This window comes from Prosopis cineraria, unplaced genomic scaffold (genome assembly GCF_029017545.1).
Source record: "Prosopis cineraria cultivar Desert tree isolate PC_DT_omini unplaced genomic scaffold, ASM2901754v1 PC11, whole genome shotgun sequence".
In the NCBI taxonomy this organism is placed as follows: Eukaryota; Viridiplantae; Streptophyta; class Magnoliopsida; order Fabales; family Fabaceae; genus Prosopis; species Prosopis cineraria.
In genome coordinates, this window is record NW_026555342.1 from 21,242,843 (window position 1) to 21,267,730 (window position 24,888).

Here is a 24,888-nt window from a genome sequence, read left to right on the forward strand (position 1 = left end):
ATTCTTGAAGCCCCCTCTCTCAGTTGATTTGCAATGAACGGGAATGAAGAAAAGGGGGGAAAAAACCGATCAGTGTTTTATAAAATTTTTAAGGAGGGCACTTTGGTAATTTCACAGAGCTAAAGCAAAAATAAAATGCAAAATATATTATTGTAAGTCTTAATATTATTTTTTTTCTGGGTCATTACAATAGGTCCATGAGCATTTAAAACTCTAAATTCTTTTTTGATGTCAAAATGAAGTAATATTGCTCCCACCATTAATAATTATTAACTTTAACTGTTAGTTAATCAAAAAGTTACAGAAAAAAACCAATAATTTTTTTTATCTTTTTCTGTATTTTTATGTCTTTTTCTGTGATTTTTAAGATCATTTTTTATTATTTTATGTCAACTAGTGGTCAAAATTAATTTTTATTAATGATAAAGATGATATTGTATTATTTTTAAAAGTGAAAGGGAACAATATACTGAAAATGAGTTTATGGTCTCAGAGTGTCTGAGGCTTATAGTGTAGGGATCACTTTTCCATTTAACTCTATATATATATATATATATATATATTTACTTTTCATATTTATTTGTATTTGTATTTGTTGCTAAAATCAGCATTTTGTTTCTACTTCAATTATACATGTGGTCGAGCAAGTTTTTATTATTATTATTATTATTATTATTATTATTATTTTGTAATTTTAATTTCTCACTTGGGATAGCATTGTTTAGATATATCCTTGCTCTTCATGTTGTTCCATGTTAATTGTGGAGATCATATAGTTGACCTTTCATTATTTTTTTCAACATGTAGACAGCAGGATAGATCATCAGCTGCTGAAAGATATCTTGTGCTTTCCATATTCCTGTGTTTGTTTGAATTCTTTAGAGCATGCATACCTTTTCCCATGGAATACGTTGCAGGTGCGACCAACATCATCGGCTTGATAGTTAGTTGCAAACTGCATGAAGTAATTATAATCAAGTTTGAACACTGGAGAACACCTAAGAGGAGCATTGACCAGCTGGATGAGTTGATGCGAAGGCTGGATGATCATAGAAAAGATGTTGAAGATAAAGCAAAATGGTTAAGGCTTCTAAAAGGGGCAGTAAAAACAAAGGAATGTAAAGGATGGCTTCGACAAGTTCATCAGGTAAAAGCAGAAGTTAGAAGTCTCAAGGATGAACCGGCTAGAGGATATTGTTTCATTGATTCAAGAATCAAGTTGGGCGAACTTATTGAGGAGAAGAGTGGTTATATTCGTCAACGATTAGAGGATGTTCTGCGTTCAGAAGATTCAATTGCTATTCCTGAAACCAGGAGGGGTGATATTTTGTCCGCAATACCAATGATGGAATTCAAAACACATGACCAAATTTTTAATGAGATTTGGGGATTTTTGTCTGACAAAGAGACCAGAAGGGTTGGTGTTTGGGGGATGGGGGGAGCGGGTAAAACAACTATCATGTCAGCGATTAACAATCGCCTACTGACAGAAAGTAGTCAATTTAATTGCATTAAATGGATGTAAGCAACAAACGATATATGCAAGTTGCAGCAGAATATAGCAGTGAAGTTGAGTTTGACTTTTCAAAAAACTGATGATGATATAGCAAGATCTTCAAAATTGTGGCAACCTTTTAATAAGAGGAAAAAATTTGCGTTGATTTTGGATGATGTTTGGGAACCAATCTCTATTGAAACTGTTGGAATTCCTGTGCCAACAGTAGAAAATGGTTGCAAATTGATAATAATAACTCGCAATCTTAGAGTGTGCAGAGAGATGGAAACAGACAAGAATGTCGAAGTAAAAGTTCTTCCAAAGAATGAAGTGTGGAATCTCTTCAAGAACAAAGTTGGGGAGAAGGTACTATCAATTCAAGAAATACAACCAATTGCAATGGATGTGGCAAAAGAATGTGGTGGTTTGCCTCTAGCTATTGCTGCAGTTGGACGTGCATTGAGAGAGACAACTAACCTAAGAAAGTGGGATAATGCATTGGAAGGGTTAAAAACTTCAAGTACTGGTACATACAACATTGATGAAGTTGTATGTTCTCGTTTGAAGTCGAGCTATTCAAAACTAAACGATGATATAAGGCGATATTGCTTCCTATATTGTGGTTTATACCCAAAAGGTCATCTAATTGATGAGAATGAATTGATTAATTATTGGGTGTGGGAAGATTTATTGGAAGGTCCAAGCACGTCTGTGATGAAATGCAAGGGACAAATTATTATAGATGAATTAATATCAGCATGCTTGCTGGAATTAAAGATTGAAAATGGGGTGAGATTTGTTAAATTGCATGATATGATAAGAGATATGGTCATCAGAATCATGAGTACAAAGCCTAGATGCATTGTGAATGCTGACGGAGGACAAGTAAAACCAGCAATGCCTCAGGAATGGAGAGAGGATGTTCAATGGGTATCATTGATGAGAAATAATGTGAAATCTATAGACTTCAATCCAACATGTCATAGACTCACTTCTTTACTACTTCAATATAACGCATTTTAAAAAAACATACCACACCGCTTCTTTAACAACATGCATGTGCTAAAAGTTCTTAATCTCTCCTACAGTAGGATTCGTGTTTTGCCTGTGTCTCTTTCGAATTTAGAGAATCTACATGCCTTGTTGTTGAGCCACTGTTGGAATCTTGTTCAAACTCCATCCTTAGAAAGGCTCACTAAATTGAAGTACTTAGATTTTTCATTTTCTAGAGGTTTAACAGAACTTCCACGAGGGATGGAACAATTGACTGATTTGGGACACCTGGATTTCTCCTTCACTTCTGTCCAAAACTTACCGGCTGGACTCATATCCAAATTTCTGAAGAATTATAAATTCAAGGAGTTGAAGCTTGTTGTCGGGTTTTCAGGCTGCGTTCTAGAATTATCTGAGAAAACTAGTTTGGCAATAGATAGGGGATACAAACTAGGAAACGTTTCAGATGCCGAGATTACTGCATTGATTCCACGAAATGTAGAGGAGTTAATAATTTCTCATTTTTATGGTGTGAAATGTTTGTCTTTGTACTTATTGGATGCAATGTACTTGAAAAGGTGCCAATTAAAATGCTGTCCTGAGATGGAAGCCATTGTTGAATCAGAGGAGAATAATTTTCCCCGGCTAGAGACAATGAATCAACATGATTTTCCAAGGTTGAGGAGCATCAGTGGGAAAGTGGTGAGACCAGGTACTCTAATGAACCTCAAGAGAATTGAGGTGTCATCCTGTGGTTCGTTGAAATGTTTGTTCCCAAGGCAGCTCATGGACGAGCCTAAAAGTCTCAAAGAAATTACCATAATTGATTGCTTCTTTATGGAAGAAATTATTGAAGGGGAGAGGAATACAAACGTTGAAGACAACAGCCATGCAGTCAAAGTGATCCTTCCAAAATTGCAAAGGTTGGAATTATATGATTTGCGCAGTCTGGAAAGCATAAACAATGGGGACATTCAACACAATTATCTACTTAAGTTGAAAAATGAGCGGGCCGACCCATATAAGCTCGGCCCTTATGGGCCCAGCTCTTAAGGGCTCGGGCTTTTAAGCCCGATTTTTTTGAAATATCTCATTTTTTAAAACCTGACCCTTTTATAAAGGGTTCAAGGTCATGCCTGTAAACTTTTATTATTATTATTATTATTTATTTGTTGAATTTTTAGAAATTAAAATTTTTTATTATAATATTTCATATATTTTTAAAAAATACAAATTATAATGTTTAAAAATTAAAAATAAATAATAGAAATTTTAATTTTAAAATATAAACATATATTTTAAAGTTTAAATTCAATTTAAAAATTAAAAATATTTTATTTTTTAAGAGAAAAATAAAAAACGAGCTTAAAAGAGCCGCCTGAGTCTGAGCCCTTTTTTCTGGGGTTATTATAGCCGGGCTTGAAAGTCTAATTTTCTTAAAAAATGTTATTTTTTCAAACTCAAACTCTTATAAAAATGAGTTTAAACAGATAGTCTTTCTAGCCCGACTCTTGTTGTCAATTTTATTCTCTTTGGAGTAGAGGCTGGTCAGGAAATCTCACCATCCACCACTCTCCAACAAATAATATGTGAAAACGAATGGTGGCAATCACTGCAGTGGGACCAACCTGAAGCTAAGAATCTCCTTCAATCATGCTTCATCGATTACTATAACAGGTATGTTTCATTAGATTTTCCAATTACCATAGTACGTCCGTATAGATACTATTAAAAGGAAGATTTTAGTGTTTTAGCCTTAGATACTTTTATTCAATTAAATTAAAAAATATATTTTAAAAGTATTACAAATATTAAAAATTAAAAAATTTATTATAAAATAAATAATATATAAAAATTCATATGTCTTGATTTAATTACTAACAATAAGCATATTAAATATACAACGATTTCTTAATTTCAATTTTTTTTATCCACTACATATAATTTGATTATTACATTATTCAATGCAGGGACAGGCTTGCTCCGAGTAGCAGCAATACAGCGCGAAGGCAGTATTCAAATGAAACTAGCTACAATATCTTGATTTGATTCCACATGTCTGTTGTTAATTTACTGTTAACATTGATTTTTTTTTTTTAATAAAGTCTGACGTTTGGTAAGAAAACATTTGGGTGCACTCGTTAGTTTTGTTTGATCTGAGTGATTTTAAACATGTTTTCAAATTTATTTTCAAGACTTTTATTGTCCATCATATGCTTTTATGAATGACTTTGGCTTGTGTGTGTGGTAAGTGAGACGTCTATGATAATTTTTCAAAAACTTGCATGCATTGTACACAGAACACAAATTATAGCGTAGGCAACAGAATTTTATTAGATATTGCCTTAGATTTAATTAATTAATTCATATGTTTCTTCCATTTTTTTTGTGATGTGCTTGACTTGAGCTATAGTGTGAAATAGATATTTTAACAGTTTTTAGAATCAAATATAAGAGAACGATACTTTACTCAATCACTTTATTACTTAATACAGACAAACATATATAATTAACATTTTTCTCATATATATGCGCCAAAAAAAAATTATGAGGAGAATTTAATGATTTTTCTCGCATTTTTCAAGTTGGATGTCACATAATCATTCATCACTACTTAGATTAATTAAATCAGAAATTGCATAGTGAAAAACAGAGCGTCTACTTGGAATGACCTTTGTTTTCTATTCTTTTTTCAATAACATATTCACATGTTCGAAGAATTTCAACTATGGGATGTCTCTATTTCTTTTATCTCCTTTTTTCCTCCATTTCTCATATCTTGACCGTTCAATCTGTGTGGTTCTCATCTAACCCTCCAAAATGCCAACTGTCATGTACTGTCTTTTTAATTTTAAATAATATCCTTTCGCTCAACCAACTTCCTCTCAAAATGTTTTCGAATTTTTTATTGAAATAAATACAGCTTTCTTTGTTAAAAAACAAACTCTATTAAATTTTATCAAAACTATTTAAATTAAAATTGTATTATTATTTTTTTATTTTTTATAAGCAAATTATTCTTGAGTTTTAAATTAAAATTATTGTGAATTTAATAATTAAATATTTGTTTTTATCTTTACTGTATTACTTATAGGAAAATATTGTTAGGGTTTTGTATTTAATCTTAAGCCGGCAGACCGCGTAATCAAGGACTAGAGCCTGTCCTTTTCTTTGATATTTCTCATTAATTAATCGTTAATAATAATCCATAAAAAGAAGACCAATAATATATATATATATATATATATTTTCAAGTGAAACAAGCAAAAAAAACTAGGGACAAAGTTAAATTAAAAAAAATAGGAGTTTAAATGGAAATAAAAAAGGAATATGAAAAATTAGAATGTGACATTTGAAATTAAAAAAAAAAGGATATGGAGCTCAAAATGAAATTGATAGCCTTATAAACAGTTAATTAATAGCTTAAATTGTTTCTTACAAAATTAAGCACCCATTTATACATTTAAACAATACTAGATTATTTGTTTATCTAACTTTCCCTTGTATGGGATAGCATAATAATAATTTCTAGAGAAGACTTAAGTAATTACTCTTATACACTTAATTCTTAATTTATGTCCAATCTAATTATAACAACTGAATTTTAAAATATTAAAAATATTTATAATAAGAGCCTGTTATAGAATAAATAATATATAAAAAATTTACATATTTTAATTTAATTAAAAACAAGTGTATTAAGTATGTAAAACTAAATATATGAGTTTTTCCACATTGACATGGGATGGAGGATGCTAAAGAAAATTTGGCTGCACCATTAATACTTTATTCGAAAAATAAATGAAGTATGAAGAGTTATTTGATGATGAGCAAGACTTACGTACTTAACATATATATTTAATATATTTTTATCCAATCAAATCAAGATATATATATATATATATATATTTTAATATGTCAATAATATTAATAACAATAACTTATAATATAATAAATAATCTATAAAGACACACATGTCTTAATTTAATTAAAAATAAGCACCTTAAATATATTAGGTTAAGTATATAAGTTTTTCCTTTTGATCACCACGACAATTTTTATTGGGAGAATTACATTCAAAGATCACTCAAGAAAATTATTCATAGATAAGGACCAATACGAAATATATTGTGGTTAAAATGAGGACGTATTTTTTTTTCAAATGAAACTTGTTATGAGTCCTTATCTATAAATAATTTATTTGACTTATTCTTGAATGTGATTCTTCCATTATTTTACAACTATAGAGTATGTTTGTCTCAATTAAAAAAATAATAAAAATAAAGAAGAGCGGGCCGATTCTTGCTATTGGCCCTTTTATTATTAAAGTGGTTTAATTTTGTTTATACTAAAATAAATAAATAATTTTCTATAATTAACGCTAACGTACATTGAAATTGACTGTGCTTAAATTGCTAGGTGCCTTCCTCTTCCATTGTCAAGGAACGACGCAATGACTAAATTTAGGGTTTGAGGTATGATGCGCAATTTGATGAAATAAGTCCCAGTCATAGTGTCACACTCACTAAGAAAATCACTTCCCATTCCGTGTGAACATTAGACTCATTTAATTAGCCCGAATGTTAATTTCAACGTACGGTTGTCTATTCATGATTTTTTTTTTTAATAAACAATGATTATTCATGAAATTACCTGCACCTGGGTCTCCAAGAAATCTTTGCCAAATGCTCCAAATCAATTTAATATGCAAGAATAAGAAAAATTTAAAAACAAAAAACAAATGTAGGTCCCATGACAAACCTTCGTCACCATGAAAAAGTGATGAGAGGGAAAATATCAAAATCAATGCACTCTTAAAGAGTTTTTATATTAAATAAGTGCATTAAAAATCTGAAATTTCACTGCGATTCATTGATACTTATGCCTAAATAAGATTTTCTAAGAAAAAAACATAATTACCATCAAAATTTAATAAATTTTAATAATTTAACGAGTTATTGTTAATTTTGTGTGGTTAGTTGTCAAAACCTTAATGTGTATTTGTTTATGCAGGAACAACACTTAGACAATTAAACTTGTGTGCAGTTATAATAATTTATTATTTTCGAATGGTTTGTTGTGAATTACATATAGTTACTTGTCAAAACCTGAACGGATGTTTATTTATATGAGACCAACACTTGTACAATTAAACCATGCTTTTAGTTATAGTAACTTGTTAATTCTGAGTAAGTTGTTATTAATTACATAAGATTATTTGTCAAAATATAAATAGATACTTGTTTATGTAAGACCAATTGACACTTGTATAATTAAACTTGTGTTATCAGTTTTTGTATCTTGTTCATTTCTATGGGTTGTTAATTATACATGCATGGTTATTTGTCAAAAACTCGAATAGATACTTGCTTATGTATGATCAACACTTGTATAAAAACAAGTGCTATCAATTTTCACAATTTGTTTATTTTTAAATGGGTTGTTGTTAATTACACATGATTATTTATCAAAACTCGAATGGATATTTATTTAAGCATTCATAAAATATTAGGGTTATTTAGGTCATTTTTTACAAAATATTATTTTCAAATAGGTACTGGGGGTGCAAAGAAATTTCATATTTCTAAGGTTATTCTGTGATGTAAAAACTCTCCAGAGATTCTTAAATGATATTTTGCCAAAATGAAATCTAACAGAAAGAAATTAAAATTGATTCTCTTAAACCTTAAAACCTAATCTTTTGTTTGCACAAGGGAAGACTTCTAAAAATAAAGAGTACAAAAATTTATTATTTTTAGAAATTTTTCCTCCTAATTTTCTCTCATCTTTATTTTTTCTTTTCATTTTTCTCTCCATCTAAACCAAGCCTAAAGGTCTATAAATTAATAAGTTATTAGATATCTCTCCTATTAAAAAAAATGCACCAATAAAAGCTAAACGAAAAGAAAAAAAATACTCTAAACACGTTTTGGGGTTTATTTAAAACCCATTACAAACTTAAATTATTAAACACAAAAGAGTTAACCTAAAATTAACAAATATTAAAGTTGTCATTTATAATTAGGCTGGATGAAAACAGTCTAAGCTCATGGGCTCATAGCTCATATCCTCATGACTTGCATGTAAGGGTGAAAATAGGTTAGGTTAAACTAGATTTTGACCAAATAGGCCTGAACCTGTGTGGTAAATCAAAGCTTGAGCTTGGCTTAAAGTCTATATAAGACTTTTTTCATAACTCAAGCCTGAGCTTACCTAAAGCCTAACATGACCTGGCCTAAAAGCTTATTTAAAAGCCTACTTAAAAGTAAGTCTTTTAAATAGGCTCGCATTTTAGTTTTAAATGTCTCAAATATATTTTAAGACTATTATAATATATAATATTATTATATAATCCGATCTATCAATTATAATATATGATAATTGAAAGGACTGACCAACTATAATATAATAATAAAATAACAACATTGAGATTAATATAAAAGACTAATATGATTGAAAATATAATTAAAAATAAAAAAGAATGGATTGATTAAAAATCAAATGGTAAAACTAATATGCTTGTGATATATTACATAATATATATATATATAGGCTGGCTTGTTGGACTCATAGGTTAGGCCTTGAAAAAATAGGCCTAGCCTATTTGACTAAATAGGATTAGTTAAAAGACTGAATCTGGCTTAAGCCTATTTAGTAAGTAGGCTAGGTTAGGTCTAAAGTAGGTTAGGTTGTAGGCTCCTATTAAAGATCTAGCCTATTTTCACCCCTACTTACATGCCCTTTTATGTCTCTCAGTTCATTTGGAAGCTTTCATCACTTATCTTTTTAATTTGGACTTGTATTATCACACGTCAATACTAAACTATGACTAGCATGAAATAGAAAGTGAATTTATATTTTATAAGTCTTGATTAGCTAGAGATTAAGCTAAAATATCGATATATAAGTTGTGTGTGTATTAAAGTTCGTAAAGTTTTAAATATCTTATAAAAATTTTGGCAAAAATTTTTCTGTAAATTAGACCTCCCAAAATTTTTATAATAACAAAACTTATTAGCTAAACCAGTAAGAAGACTAACTCCATTTCAACAAATTATATACTAGCAATATAAGACTAGGACCTAACTACGATATATATGGAGCACTAAATTAAATCATATAATACAATACATAGTTTCACCAAAAAGTGATATTCACAATGCGCTTCCTCTTTCCAAAAACAATAAGGCCCTTCAATGATCTACTGGAGGTGTAGGGTCAGCTACAATATCTAGACCAAAGAAATTTCTGATAAGTAGCATTCCAATCAAAATTATAATATAATTTATGAAGATAATAAATAATTAAAGCAAATCAATAAAATAATTAAACATATACTTAATTGACAATAGATAACAAGTTTTCTCAATAACACAATCGTGAAATTTAACAATGCTAATAGAAAACTAAAAATTTATCAAAATTTGTGTTGCTCATAGATTTTAAAAATTTCAAGTAATAGTATTGAAATGACCATAAGTTTAATTTTTTTAAAAAAAAATTCTCCTAATTAATATTTTATTTAAATTAGTTATAACAAGTGTTTTACTATAATTTATGATAGTACCTTACTTCAAGGTCCAGTCCAAATCTTGCTGAGAAGTAGATTAATTTTATTTTGTTTTAATAATGTAAAAATTACCAAAAATGCCCTCATCTATTATGTTTTAAAAAAATTTGGGAACTTTTCTGTAATTTTTCCAATTGTTCTTTGACCAGAATTTTTTTTTTTCTCTTCTCATGCGAAAAGCAGAGCATCGTTCAGCATCTATTTCTTTCCCTTCTCTTCACTGACATCGTGCTTCCTTCTTTTTCCTTCTCTTCTTTTCGTTAACTATTGTTAAGCTTCCTTCTCCTCCAGTCAGCTAGCCGTCAACAAGTGCGTCATCTCTGTCCACCGCGTATCCTCCTTTGTTTATTCTTCTGCTGTGGTGGTTGCTGTACGATTTTCTTCGCTCAGCAACGTTGTCTTGTTCCTGGATCGTTTTGAGTCGCCGCTGTTCTAGTGGCTATGCGGTGCGCCACTCTTTCCTCCTCCTTCTTGGTTTTGTTTAGGTGTGTGGGTGTTTAATGTTTGAGATTCTGTTTTTAAGATGCTGTAAGGTTGGATTGTAGCTGTCTTCTTCTCCCCTGTTCTGTCACCCCTTTTCTGTCCCTTCCTTTTCGTGTTGTGGATGATCTGAGGTGCGGCAATTTGTTCCTTCACTTCTCTGTTGTTGCACGAGCATCTGTTGGTTGAGATTGTGAAATCTTTCCTTCCTTTCTTTGCTGTCGTGGATACTATGGAGGATGAGGATTTAATTTTCTTGAATTAAGATTGATTTATTTACTGATTAATGGAACTTGGAAAGCTGATTAATTATATGTTTATGTTAGAAAATTTTTGGAAAATAGAATTAAATAGGAAGAAACTTGGTTATAGTTGAGGCTCGAATGTTGACGAAGTGTTTGATAAAATGTATAAGAGAGAGTCTTGTTATACAGTGGCTTGATTCTTGACATATGATGATTATATTATGGATTAAATAAATTATCATTGGAAGACAATTATCTTTTATGGAATTTGGGGTGTTATTTGATTCAAATATCTATTTTGTAAAATTTGTGGGAGTTGGAATCAAAGAAAAAATGTTTGATTTGAGTTTAAGAATTAATGCATGATAGGTGTTTGATAAAAATGTCTATTAAAAAGAGTTTTATTTAATTATGTAATTTATGAATTCTATCAATTATTATAATGATGCATTTGGCATGGGCTCTATTTAAGTCAACGTAGTCTTGTGGTGATCTTGATTACGCAGTTATTAGTTGGTTAACTAAATTTTGAAAATTGCACTATTGATGATTTATGAAGTATGGTGTTGACTCATATTGGGAGGCACTTAAGGTGTTTGATAAAGTGTGTTGTAGAACTATTTTTTTTTTTTTTTAGAGTTGGGTCTGCACTCATGTAATATACATATCTTGATTAAAATTTAACTACTTGTGCTTGAGGGGAATTGGAAAGACAAATATTTTATATATATATATAAAATATTGAAAGGACTGAAGGACTTTAGTTATACATCTGATTGATTTAAGAACTGAGTGACTATAGTGTTGTTATAGGAAAGGAGTTTATTAAATGTGGATAAAAGTCACTAAAATTTTGTATTATTGAATAGGGGATTTGGAGAAAGAAAATTTCAATTGAGGTAGTGAGAGAGGATTGAAGCTTTAAAGGGTGAATTTTGCACTTGAGAATATTATAGATAGGTAGATAGCGTCTCAACTGATTTATGAATAAAATTCTTTTTCCAAAAAAAAAATATTTTTTTTTCATAGATCATTTAATAACAATTATATTACATATTTATTACTTTGTTAATTAAATAAAATATTTTTTTCATAGATAATTTAATAACAATTATATTACATATTTAATACTTTGTTAATTAAATTTTGTTATCTTGGGAAATTGTAAAGAGATATTGAAGGATAATTGAATTATGACGTGTGTATGTTTTTCCTTATAAATGATACTTTGAAGATTGATGAAGTTATTTTTATTAGCATTGGTAATATTGGGTTTTCAATAAATGCAAGCATGAACATCAATTATGAAATTTTATTCTGGCAAGTTTTTAAAGTTCAAAATTCTTCATGCGAGTTCGATTTTGAGAGTGGAAACTGTATTTTAATAGCTATGACTTTCTCAATTGTTTGAAAATGGATTTAGAGGGAATTTTATACAGAACACTGGTTGCTAACGACAGTTCTTTTAGCCCTTAGCACTATAGTCAACGACTAGCTAGTTTGATTTTCGTGAGTTCTGTCTTCGTGTTTGTTATTCGTGAGCCTCGTGCTTACGTTTATTTCGTGGCTTCAAGCCGTGTTTGGTTAGCATTACCCTCGTAGACTGTGTGTTCACGTTTGTTTCGTAGCTCAGGCTATATTTGGTTAGCATTACCCTTGTGGATTGTGTGTCCACATTTGACTTTGTGGCAAAAGCTGCGTTTAGTTATTTATGAACTGTTTTAATAAATCTCTAGAAATATGAATTTTTAATCAATTAATGATTTCACACTTTAATGATTTTTAATTATGAAATGTTATTATTTTCATTTATGTATTTATTTAATTATTTTGATTTGTCAAGATCGAATGGTAAAGCTTCTTTGTCATTATAAATTTAAAGTTTATTGATATTGAAGTTATATGAAACTCTTTTTTTTTGAACTTACAAATTCATTCACATTAAATTACTTTCTCTTTAAATTATGTAACTATTATATTTTATCCACTTTAATGTTTCAAAAGTGTTATGGTTGGGATGTTATTCACTGAAAAATAATTTTTGATCTCAAATAGCCTGTATCTTTGTCGGATCATTCAAGAAATTTTGTTATTGGATTGAAGTTGAGACATCATTTTGGTTACCTCTATTTTTGATGTAAAATTTTAATTTATGTATTGTACTTTTATAAATAATATTACAGGTGCTCCACATAGTTATGGTTAGGGTCTTTATTTTGTAATATTCCATCTGCTGGTTACAAAGAGCTGAGCTCCTAGATGATGTAATATTTCTTTAAAAATTTGTATCGTAAAGAAATTTTGGGGAAATCCTATTTTCAAGAGAAAATCCTATTGGAATTTTCACAAATATTATAGCTTTATTTAAATGAAAAGTATTTTTAAAATGGAATAGTTCTTGAATTAAGTTTAAGGGATGTGTGTTTAGGTGCATATCCCATGTCGGTCACTCCCATATTATGAGGCGGGACAAGTACAACCAGGTAGAATGCTTTTGGAGAACTAATAATAAAAATAAAAAATTGGTAAATTTAAATTTAAATTTTAGAGGGCTTTATCAGAAAACAAAATGCAAGCGTAGACAAATACTCCATAAGAGTAAATAACCAATCAAGAGTGAACACATAGTCCATGAGGGTAAATAATAATCAAGCACGAATAAAAGCTATGAAACAAGCACAGCAGGAGCCACGAATCAAGTGCAAGTATGAAGCCCATGAAAACAAGCATAAGTACAATGCTTACGAATTACCATCCCTCCGATCCACGTGCGTTGTTTATTATTTTTCTTTGTCCTTTGTGTTTTTCCATTTTATTCCTATTATGTATGTGTACCAGCAGGTCTTTGTTTATTATTTTTCTATCTGGGAGACTGTTGTTTGGATTATATATTCTTCCTTGTCATGTTTTACCCTGTTGTTTAAATATTATTTTTCAACAATATATGGAAACAATTAATATTCAATTAAATGAAGTTTGATGCACTAATAGAAAGACCAAATGATATACGTATTATTTGTGTATGTGTCGCTAAAATCAGCATTTTGTTTCTCTCCTAGTTATCCATATATGCTCTAGCTGCCTAGCAGGTTGCTTATTGTTTTTTTTTTTTTTTTAAATTTGGGGATACTATTGTTTAGATATATTCCTGCTCTTCATGTTGTTCCATTTATAATTTTGGAAATCAAGTATTTGATCTTTCATTATGTTTCCAATATGTAGCCATTAGGATACACCAGTTGCTGCAATGTACATCGTCTGTTTGTTTGAATTATTTGGATCCTCCATGGAAGTTGTTGGATGTGTGTCAAGCATCACAGGCTTGTGTATTAGTTGTCTACATGAAGTAATTGGAAAAAAGTACAAACACTTGAGAAAAAGGAGTTCTCAAAATCTGAATAATTTGATGGAAAAGTTGGAAGCTCATAAAAAAGATGTTGAACATGAAGTAAATAAATTATGGCATCTAAAAGGGGCTGAATCAAAAAATGTATGTAATTTATGGCTTAAGCAAGCTGAACAGCTGAAAAGAGAAGTAAGCAACCTCATAGATGAAAATGGCCTTCTTAGACCGGATAAAGGATGTTGTTTCATTTGTTCAAGAATCAAGTTAGGGGAACTTATAGAGAAGAAGATCGTAGATACTAATGAACTTTTAGAGAATGTTCCACATTCAAATGATTCAATTGTCAATTTTGTTACCAAGAGAGGTGTTTTGCTGTCTGCAACACCAATGTTCCACATTCTTGTTTGATGAGCATGCTAGAAGGATTGGTATTTGGGGGATGGGAGGAGCAGGTAAAACAACTATTATGTCAGAAATTAATAATCGCCTGTTGCATAATAGCAATGAATTTAACTGCATTATTTGGGTGGAAGCATCAAAGGATCTACAGAAGTTGCAGCAGGATATAGCTGTGAAGTTGGATTTGACTTTTCAAGAAGCTGATGATGAAAGAACAAGAGCCTCGAAATTGTTAGAAGCTTTTAATAGGAGGAAGAGATTTACACTGATTTTAGATGAAGTTTGGGAACCATTCAATATTGAAAGTGTTGGAATCCCTGTGCCAACAGTAGAGAATGGTTGTAAATTGGTGATTATAACTCGAGATGTTAGAGTGTGCAGAGTTATGGAAACAGATAAAGATGTGGAAGTGAAAGTTCTTTCAGAAGAGGAAGCATGGGATCTCTTCAAGGACAAAGCTGGGGAACAAGTGCTATCAAATCCAAATATACAATCAATTGCAATGGATATGGCAAAAGAATGTGGTGGTTTGCCTCTGGCTATTGTTGCAGTTTGACGTGCAATGAGAAACACAACTAATATAAGAGAGTGGGAGAATGCACGGGAGGAGTTAAGAACTTCAAGTACTGGCATATACACTATTGATGAAGTGGTGTGTTCTCGTTTGAAGTTGAGCTATTTAAAACTAAAGGATGATACAAGGCGGTCGTGCTTTCTATATTGTTCCTTATACCCAAGAGGTCACCTAATTGATGAGAATGAATTGATTAATTATTGGGTATGGGAAGATTTATTGGAAGGTCGAAGCACGTCTGTGATGAAACGAAAGGGGCAAATGATTATAGATGAACTAATATCAGGATGCTTGCTGGAATCAAAGATTGAAAATGGGGTGAGATTTGTTAAATTGCATGATGTGGTAAGAGACATGGCAATCACAATCATGAGTACAAAGCCTAAATGCGTTGTGAATGCTGGCATGAAACAAGTAAAACCAGCAATACCTCAGGAATGGAGAGAGGATATTCAATGGGTATCGTTGATGAGAAATGATGTGAAATCTATAGACTTCAGTCCAACGTGTCCTAGACTCACTTCTTTGCTACTTCAATACAACTCATTTGAAGACAACATATCACACCACTTCTTTGACAACATGCATGGGCTAAAAGTTCTTAATCTCTCATATACTGGAATTCATGTTTTGCCGGTGTCTTTTTCGAATTTGGAAAATCTACATTCCTTGTTGTTGAGTCACTGTTGGAATCTTGTTGAAGTTCCATCTTTAGAAAGGCTCACTAAATTGAAGCATTTAGATTTTTCATTTTCTAGAGGTTTAACAAAACTTCCACTAGGGACGGAACAATTGACTGATTTGAGACACTTGGATTTCTCCTTCACGTCTGTCCAAAACTTACCTGCTGGACTCATATCCAAATTTACTCTTCTGGAGGGCTTGTTGATGTTGGGTTCGCATATGATTGGGGTATCATCTAAGAGTGCAGAACGCACCTTGTATCCAGTGAAAGTGGAAGAAATCATGTCCTGTCGTAATCTGTCTCTTCTACACATGCAATTCCTTGACATTGAAGCATATCGAAAATTTGCTAAATTTTTGAAGCATTCTCTGTTAAAGGAGTTGAAGCTTGTTGTCAGGGTTTTTGGCGACGTTCCAGAATTATCTGAGAAAATTAGTTTGGCAATACATGGGGGAGACAAAAAAAGCGACATTTCAGTAGCCGAGAGTACTGCATTGATTCCACGAATTGTAGAGGAATTAATAATTTCTTCTTTTTTTGGTATGAAATGCTTGTCTTCGTACTTATTGGATGCAATGTACTTGAAAAGGTGCCAATTATATGGGTGTCCTGACTTGGAATGCATTGTTGAATCAGAGGAGAATAATCTGTCCGGGCTAGAGACAATGAATCTATATTGTTTGCGAAGGTTGAGGATGATCTGTGGGAAAGTGGTGAGACCATGTACTCTAATGAACCTCAAGAGTATTCATGCGTCATACTGTGATTCGTTGAAATGTCTATTCCCAAGGCAGCTCATGGACGAGCTTAAAAGTCTGGAAGAAATTGCCATCAGATGGTGCCCCAAGATGGAAGCAATTATTGAAGGAGAGAGGAATGTAAACGCTGAAAGCAGCAGCCATGCTGCCAAAGTGATCCTTCCAAAATTGCAAAGGTTGAAATTGAAGGAGTTGCCAAGACTGAAAAGCATATACAAAGGGGACATTGAATGCAATTCTCTGCGCACTATTGAAGTTGAGGACTGCGATGCTCTGAATAAGTTGCCTCCGGGTTTGTTTGGAGCAGAGGCTGGTCAGCAAATCTCACCATCAGCCACCCTCCAACAAATAACATGTACATACACATGGTGGCAATCATTGCAGTGGGACCAACCTGAAGCTAAGATTCTCCTTCAACCATACTTAGTCAATTACTTCAACAGGTATTACTAAAGATTTGCCCATTACCAAGTACGTACGTATATATACTATTGAAGGAAGATTTAAGTGTTTTAGCCTTATATACTTTTATTCAATTAAATTAAAACAAATGGATTTTAAAAATGTTAAAAATGTTAATATTCAAAGAGTTTATTATAGAATAAATAATATATTAAAGAATCACATATATTAATTTAATTGCAAAGAATAAGCATATTAAATATACCTCGATATTAATTTTTTATCCACTACATATAATTTGATTGCATTATTCAATTGCTCATAGTAATGTGGCAGGGAGACATGCAGGGACAAGATTTTGAGTCCGAGCACCAGCTATACTGCCGTCAGCAGCAGTTATACTGCCTTCAGCGGCAGTTAGATACCTGAAGACAGTAACAGTATACGAAGGGAGGCATGGAGCTAGCCGCACAATATCTTGATCTGATTCCACGAATATTGTTAATTTATTGTTAATGTTGATTTTTTCTTATTAATGAAGTTTGATGTTTGGTAAAGAAAACATAGTTAGTTTTGTTTGATCTGAATGATTTCAAAGCTACCTTATTTCTTTTCAAGATTTGTATTGAACGCATATGCTTTCATGAATGATTTTGGCTTGTGTGTGTGTGTGTGTGGGGTAAGTAGGATGTTTATGATCATTTATCATTTAGTTACCTAAATTAGTGATTGCATGGTCAGAAACAGAGCATCACAGGGTATTCAAAGCACGTTGGCCTGTTTATTGATGATAGCCTTTGAATTTAAGTAATTAGTAATTGCATGCCTTCCGGCAAACATTTACTCTAATTAAATAGTCATTTAAACATAGATATTAGTGATTTGAAGGGCAATAAAATAATTTAAGACTTTTAGACGAGCAATTGTAGCTTTAATTATAATTAAAAGAGTAATTAGCCAGCAAAGATAATAGTTGTAATGATCTAAGGACTTGTTTGGTTTCTGTTTTAAAAAACCAAAAAATAAAAAAAATAAAAAACTTTTTCTGATCAATAAATGTTTTGAATTTAATTGTTTTCAAAATCATTCTCATTTTTTTAAAAAAAAATAAAAACATCTTAAAACTATTTATATTTTTTTCAAAATGCATTATATTTAATTATTAAAAAATACAGTTATTGTGATCAATCACTATCACATGTTATTATTATTAACTACCGGCAACTATTACTATCAGTTGATTTTTTTTAATTTTAAAACTATTTTTAAATTAATGCAATCAAATATATTTTCTTTTTGTTTTGTTTTGAAAAATTTTTTTAAAATATTTATTGCAAAATAGTTTTTAAAAACAAAACTGAAAACAGAAACTAAACAAGCTTAAAATAATCACGTTTCTAATGCTATCATTACCAATTATTAACAATGTCTACATAATTACATTTAATTAATTCATATTTTTCTTCCATTCTTTTTGTGATATGCTTGATTTGGGCCATAGTGTGAAATAGATATTTAACAATTCTTAGAATCAAATTATGAGAGAACAATACTTGACTCAGTCACTTTATTACTTAGCACAGACAAATATATATAACTAACATATGCCTTATATCTATGTGTGTGTGTCAAGAAAATTATGAGGAGAGTTTAATTATTTTCCTTGCATTTTCCAAGTTGGATATCATATAATCATTCATCACTTAGGTTACTCAAATAAGAAATTGCATAGGAAAAACAGAGCATCTACTTAAACTGACCTTCGTTTTCTGGTTTTTTTTTTTTTAATAACAGTTTCAAACTGTATGAATCTATACTTGTAATTTATTTTGAGAAAATTTTGTGAGGACCTAACTGTTATAGATTACTTATTTTAGAACTTTATTGTTATCCTCACTTTTTAATCGATATAAGTCATGGGACGATATATGTAGGGACGGGTTTGGTCCTAGCAGCAGTAATACAGCATGAAGGCAGTATCTGGACAAGGAGCCACAATCACTACACAAGTGATGCTTAATCGTTGGCTCCATCCAGGAGTGTTGCTTCTTGTTTGCTCTTCAAGATTTTATTTATAACGTTTGATATTTGGTAAGAAAACTTATTATTTGTGTGCGCCTGTTATTGTAGTGTTGTGACTGCATGTACATTTGGCATCTTCTAAATTTGTGGTTAGACTAAGTTAATTTTAAGCATATGCCTTCAAGAATGAAACGTGTTTTGTGTGTGTGTGTGTGTGTGTGTGTGGGGGGGGGCACATTTGCATTCACTACAAAAAAAAAATTTTAGCGGCGATTATTAGCGGCAACAATTAAAGTCATTGTCAAAGGTTTACTTTTGATGGCGACAATTAAAAATCACCGCTAAAAACATACCTAAAAGTTGCCACCAAAAGTAAATTGTTAACAACGATTGTTGCCGCCAAAAGCTCCATTTCGTGGTGACCTTTAATTGTTGTTTCTAAAAATCACTTTTAGTGATAACAAATTATCATCGTCAAAAATATTTTCATTAAAAATTAATTAAAAAATAAAAAATAACTTATGTAATTACTTTTAACAACGACAAATCATCGTTGCTAAAGATATTTTTATAACAAAATATTAAAAAATTTAAAATAATTTATATAATTACTTTTGACATATTTTTATAAAAAAATAATTAAAAAATTAATTATTTTTAAAGGTGACAAACTATCTCAATCAAAAGCATTTTTATAAAAGATAATTAAAAATAATTTATATAATTACTTTTAGCGGTAACAAACAATGGCTACTAAAAGTATTTTTATAAAAAATAATTAAAAATTAAAAATAATTAATGTACTTATTTTTTACAACTACAGTTTGTCACCGTCGAAAGTATTTTCATAAAAAAATAATTAAAAATTAAAAAATATTTTTATAAAAATTAATTTACATAATTACTTTTAGTGACAAAATTTGTTGTCACTAAAGATATTTATAGATAGAATGAGAAATAAATAACATTGAAATATTAAAATTATACATAAATATTAAAATGTTAGAGTCGTATAGATGTTGTAAAATGCAAATGACATTGCAAACTATTTGACATATTGTGCAGTCAATGTTTGGCTTAGCATACACATGATGTCCACTTCATTTGTTGAGCTCTACTTTTCACTATCACAAGATTATTTAAATAAGGGACTCCATATTTGAAGGTTATTTAAATAAGTAACAAATAAAATAGGTGAAGAATACTTAACGGTTTTTTGAATTATGGATGAAATTATGTATAAACTTATTAAAGTTTATTTATTTTAAATTGTAAAGTTATTGGGAAGTATTCCCTATTATCTTTAAATTAACTCTGGTAAAGAGATTTTAATGAAAGTCCAAACTAATTTTGTAATGACCTCAAAAAATTAATTAATTAATTAAAATTATTTTTCCTTTCCTATTGAGATTTTATTTAATTATTTTATTTATAGCATATGAAGAGTGTCAGCCTAATGAAATTTATACTGGTTACTTATAAGGAGGTATAGAGTTTGATTAAGCCAAATGTTAGTTTATTTTCTTTTATATTGAGAAAGTACCAAAGTACCCTTGCTTTTTATTTATAAAAATAGTATAATATTAATAATAAAATCTGATGAGGTATTATTTTGATATTTTCCCCCACAAACTTTAGGTCTTGTTTTATAATGTTTTCAATTTAGTGTTTTATTCAGAACCTTTTCTTTTTATTCGAATGGTAAAGGATGAAACAGAGCATTCTAGTCTCTCTTTTTTACCCCACTGCTATAGTACTTCCCTGGTTCTTCATTATCGGTCATCTCTCTGGCTCTTCTCGTCAAGTTCTTTTGCTCGCTGGCGACTTGCGTTTCTTTGCTATTGCTGGTTCATTCGTCGCCCTTCTTTTCACCCATGTTCGTCAACTATGATGGGGCTTGGGTAGCTGGAATTCTCTTCCCCTGTCATCATTTTTTGTTGTATCAACGTGAGGTGAGTGGTCTTTAACTTCTCCTCTTGTCATCGTGTCTCTATAGCTGGAAGAGTTGGAGTTGTTAGACTTTCTCTCTTTAGTTCGCTATTATTTGTTTTCTTTCCAGTTTTGTGGCTAACGATAGCATGCCTATGTTTAGTTTTCATTTACTCTTCCTCCTCAACTGTTAGCATCACGTGAGTCCTTGATTTTTCATCTTTCCTTCCTCTTCAGCTAAGGGTGCCGTGGGAGTGATAGTTGTGAGCTGGAATTCTTCTCTTTTGTTTTTTTTTTTTAAAATATACCTTTACCCTTCTTGGATGCTGTCATATTTGGTTTGGGAAATTTAATTGTTGATTGGTTGATGTTATGCATTAAGCTGAGTATGATGAGATAGAGTTAATGCTGGGAATTGATTAAGTTGTCAGATATTTATTGTGAACTAAACTTGATGCATTGAAGGTGATTGTAAAAGTATGTGAAAGAAGAATATGGTGGATTGAATGTTGTTAAACTTTCATGTTATAAATTGGAGGAGTATATGCAAGTTGGCTTGAGTTATAGATTAGAATTTTAAAATATTAAAATGGGAGAAAGGATTATATAGAAGGCTTGTATAGTATTTTATAGTCTAAAGAGAGTATAAGAATGGTTGATATGGTTTATTATGATTTATGATTGAAAATAGACCACAAGAAAGTTTGAGGACAAATTGGGATTTGTCAAATGATGTAACTCACTCAAGTGTAATTGAAACGTAATTGGTTAGAGTATTATCTTTAATCTCATTTAGATTGAATGTAACATCACTAAGTGCTTGGAGAATTTCTTGATAAATGATTTTTGAATTATGATTTATTTTGCTAGAAAATTAATGGCATTTTTGAATTATGATTTATTTTGCTGGAAAATTAATGGCACCATTAGAATTAAGGTGAGAAGTTGAAGTGAATGAGTTTTAATATTTTTGAAAAATTCTCAAGTGAGTGGATAGTATTCCAAATAAATTTTTAGTAATATGTTTATAATAATTTCTTTATTGGAATTTTAATTTTATTCCTCTATAAATTGTATTGATATCCCTTTCAATTCAAATTTTTTTATAGTAATTGCTTTACTTATGATTTATATTTTTGATAAGTAACGATTGAAATGGATATACGACAAATTGTATTATTTCTCATAAGTAGTTTGATTATGTAATTCTATAGTGATATAAAATTTTTATTGCAATGATTCGTGTATGGAGGAAATGATAATAAAATTTAAAAATTTTGAGAGGTCTAAATTATAGGAGAGATTCTATTGAAAATTTTACAAAAACTATAAAACTTTACAAACTTTAATATTATATATAACTTACATATATTGCTATTTTAGCTTAATTTTAGTTAATAAAGGCTTATGAAATGTGAGTTCACTTCATATTCTATGCCGATCATACTTTTAGTATCAGGGTGTAACAAATGGTATCAAAGCTTAGATTATGCGGTTACGTTGAACAAGGATTTTTCTTTGGAGACCCAATTATAATTTTGAACCTGAGCATAATAATAATTGAGACTTCATTGAAGGCCTTTTAGGGAGTCCCAAAAAGTCATCATTTATCCTATTTATCCTGCTTCCTATATGATTATTGTATTTCAAACTAAATATATACTATGTTTCCTTGTATAGTGAGAATGCTGCCTAAATGTCTTCCTTTCGATAATAGGACATATGATAGGTTCTCTACTTCACATAATGAATTGCCCCTTAGTGGTCGAGGGTAGGGTCATAGGTGAGCAAGAATTAAGGGTGGTCGATCCCATAGTCATATTTAGGACATTTTATCTGAGGCCAAACCTTCAAACTCTCAATCTCTTGAGGGTACTTCTTCATCTACATATGGTAATGAAAAGGAGACTATTAATGCTGCTAAAGAAGGGATTGCTATAGTAAAACTGACTGAATTTATCAAGCTAAATCATCTTACTTTCTCTAGAACTGACGAAAAATAAAACCCAATGGCGTTTCTTGAGGGCATTGGAAAGAGACGTTGAACTTTGAGATACCCATATCTTATGTTTCTCCCTATGCTAGTGCTCCAATTCTTAGACGTTATTTCGAGAATCCTAGATAGCAATCTCAACTAGCTTTGAATCAACTAAGCTATGCTAGAGTTTCTAGTAAACACTTGGCCTTGTTGCAAGGCATTTGTGATTGTCACAAGTATGGAAAGGTTGGACATTTGAGAAGAAATCATCCTCTTGTTCAATCAACATCTAGTTAGGGATCTGTTCGACCTCTTCCCTGATTGACTACTTAGGTTGGAGCACCTTTTGTTTCTGTTGCTGGGGGTTTGTTAGAGAAAATATCTGAAAAGAAAGGATAATTTTCAAGGTAAGGACAAGCCCGTGTATTCTTCAAGATCATAACAATTCTGGGTCTAAAGATTATTTGCACTCATTCCTATTTGTATTCTATCATTGTACAATCGGTATAGATTTATCCAATTATACTAGTTCTGATTCTTTCCATAACTGTCTCATTTTTCTTAAAAAAAAAAAAGCAGAACAAAAAATTTTTTTTTTTGAAGCCAACATGTTTGCTCACGTTGGATTATCTATAAAAGGGGAAAAAAAAAACTAAAGAAAAGATGTTCGGAGCATATATTTGAATAATAAAAAAGTTGTGCTTTTTTTCTTTTTCTTTTTTTTTTGGCCAACAAAAAAGAAGTTATGCTTATGGTGTCAAAAAAATAGGAAGTTATAGAATAGACATAAGGACAAAAGACTTATTTAATTTTATTGATTCACATTCGTTTCATAATTTTATTTAATTGATTCACATACTTTACCTTATGTTGCACTTTGTTATCTTAATTTCATTTTTTTATTACAACACTAGTATATTATAAATATGCATTTGCTCTCTTAGTTACCTTTCCTTCTACTTTTTTCTATCCAAGCAGGGGTTTGTAATAAAGTTTTTAATAGAGGCTAGCTCGACTCTTATATAAGTCTATCCATGAATTATACATACTCCTTCTCTTAAAAATTATAAGATAGTTTTAATCAAATTATAAAGAATGTCTCAATCATAAAATTGTATTAATTACACCTCTTAATAATTAAAAATATTTAAAAAAACATTATTAATTGCAACTTGAAAGACCAAAATGCCCCACCAGTAGAGGTAATTAGATCCATCAGAAAGGGCTAGTTCCTCATAACGTAATGAACTAATATTCAAATCCTCAACAAGAAATGTGCCCATATTTGGTGCCTAATTGTGAATTGAACATGATTGATTTCAATAATAAATCTCTTATATATTAATGATAAACTCCTTATATATCAATATAAAATAGTCATACTCCTAAATTTTTAATAATTTGGTCCATATTTTCTTAACACAAGATTTTTTTTCAACATATCAAATAAGGACATTAAAAATTTGAAATTTCATACACTCAATTGATACTTATATGAAAATAAGATTTTTTGAGGAAACGCATAATTATCCCTAAAATTTACTAAAGTATGGATACTTGTTTATATAAGATCGACACTCGTATAATTAAACTTATGCTATCAGTTTTAATAATTTGTTAATCTTGAATTGATTGTTGTTTATTACATATGGTTACTTATTAAAAGTCGAATGAATGCTTGTTTGTGCAAGATCAATACTTGTACAAGTAAACATGTGCTTTCAGTTATAGTAACTTGTTAATTCCAAGTGAGTTATGTTAAAACCTAGTGTTGTTGATTATAAAATAAAGAAGATTTTGTTTTTGTAGAGATTTTAATTTGTGTTTAATGGCAATTACGAGTAATTGGTTTATATATTTAATCTCTATTATCTTACCCGAAGCTCTAAATGTCTTTAAATTTTATAATTGAGATAAGTATTTGATTTATCTCAAATTCTTTTTTGAATCTATCTTGGGTTTTGAAAAAGTGTAGCTTGAGTTTAATTATGCTATTAACACTTGGATTTTAT

At 30.3% G+C, this 24,888-nt stretch overlaps 4 protein-coding genes across 7 annotated transcripts; all 4 read left to right on the forward strand.

Annotated features, from left to right (window-relative positions):
• The first annotated feature begins 901 nt into the window (after window positions 1-901).
• Window positions 902-2,518, forward strand: LOC129286312 (disease resistance protein RPS5-like). Its single transcript, XM_054922303.1, has 2 exons — window positions 902-1,493; window positions 1,608-2,518. The coding sequence occupies exons 1-2, from the start codon at window positions 902-904 to the stop codon at window positions 2,516-2,518; spliced, it is 1,503 nt and encodes a 500-aa protein (XP_054778278.1).
• A 30-nt stretch (window positions 2,519-2,548) lies between these two features.
• LOC129286313 (probable disease resistance protein At4g27220) lies at window positions 2,549-3,541 on the forward strand. Its single transcript, XM_054922304.1, has one exon. It carries the CDS (start codon window positions 2,549-2,551, stop codon window positions 3,539-3,541), a length of 993 nt encoding a protein of 330 aa, XP_054778279.1.
• Window positions 3,542-10,332: 6,791 nt separating this feature from the next.
• LOC129285446 (probable disease resistance protein At1g52660) lies at window positions 10,333-15,084 on the forward strand. 2 transcript variants are annotated; one of them, XM_054921159.1, is made up of 2 exons: window positions 10,333-10,504; window positions 14,006-15,084. In XM_054921159.1, exon 2 carries the CDS (start codon window positions 14,446-14,448, stop codon window positions 15,082-15,084), a length of 639 nt encoding a protein of 212 aa, XP_054777134.1. In that variant the 5' UTR covers window positions 10,333-10,504; window positions 14,006-14,445. The 2 variants fall into 2 exon arrangements, with proteins under 2 accessions (XP_054777134.1, XP_054777135.1); XM_054921160.1 differs by having other exon boundaries at window positions 14,013-15,084.
• Window positions 15,085-15,090: 6 nt separating this feature from the next.
• On the forward strand, window positions 15,091-17,598 carry LOC129285445 (probable disease resistance protein At4g27220). 3 transcript variants are annotated; one of them, XM_054921158.1, is made up of 2 exons: window positions 15,091-16,988; window positions 17,273-17,598. In XM_054921158.1, exons 1-2 carry the CDS (start codon window positions 15,091-15,093, stop codon window positions 17,307-17,309), a joined length of 1,935 nt encoding a protein of 644 aa, XP_054777133.1. In that variant the 3' UTR covers window positions 17,310-17,598. The 3 variants fall into 3 exon arrangements, with proteins under 3 accessions (XP_054777133.1, XP_054777131.1, XP_054777132.1); XM_054921156.1 differs by having other exon boundaries at window positions 17,284-17,598; XM_054921157.1 differs by having other exon boundaries at window positions 17,296-17,598.
• The last annotated feature ends 7,290 nt before the right edge of the window (window positions 17,599-24,888 follow it).

Coding starts and splice junctions, on each gene's coding strand:
- LOC129286312 (XM_054922303.1), top strand. CDS start 902: ATGGAATACGTTGCAGGTGCGACCAACATCATCGGCTTGATAGTTAGT. Junction 1,494..1,607: donor CAATCGCCTACTGACAGAAA/GTAGTCAATTTA, acceptor ATGATGATATAG/CAAGATCTTCAAAATTGTGG.
- LOC129286313 (XM_054922304.1), top strand. CDS start 2,549: ATGCATGTGCTAAAAGTTCTTAATCTCTCCTACAGTAGGATTCGTGTT.
- LOC129285446 (XM_054921159.1), top strand. CDS start 14,446: ATGTTCCACATTCAAATGATTCAATTGTCAATTTTGTTACCAAGAGAG.
- LOC129285445 (XM_054921156.1), top strand. CDS start 15,091: ATGAGAAACACAACTAATATAAGAGAGTGGGAGAATGCACGGGAGGAG. Junction 16,989..17,283: donor TTAGTCAATTACTTCAACAG/GTATTACTAAAG, acceptor GTAATGTGGCAG/GGAGACATGCAGGGACAAGA.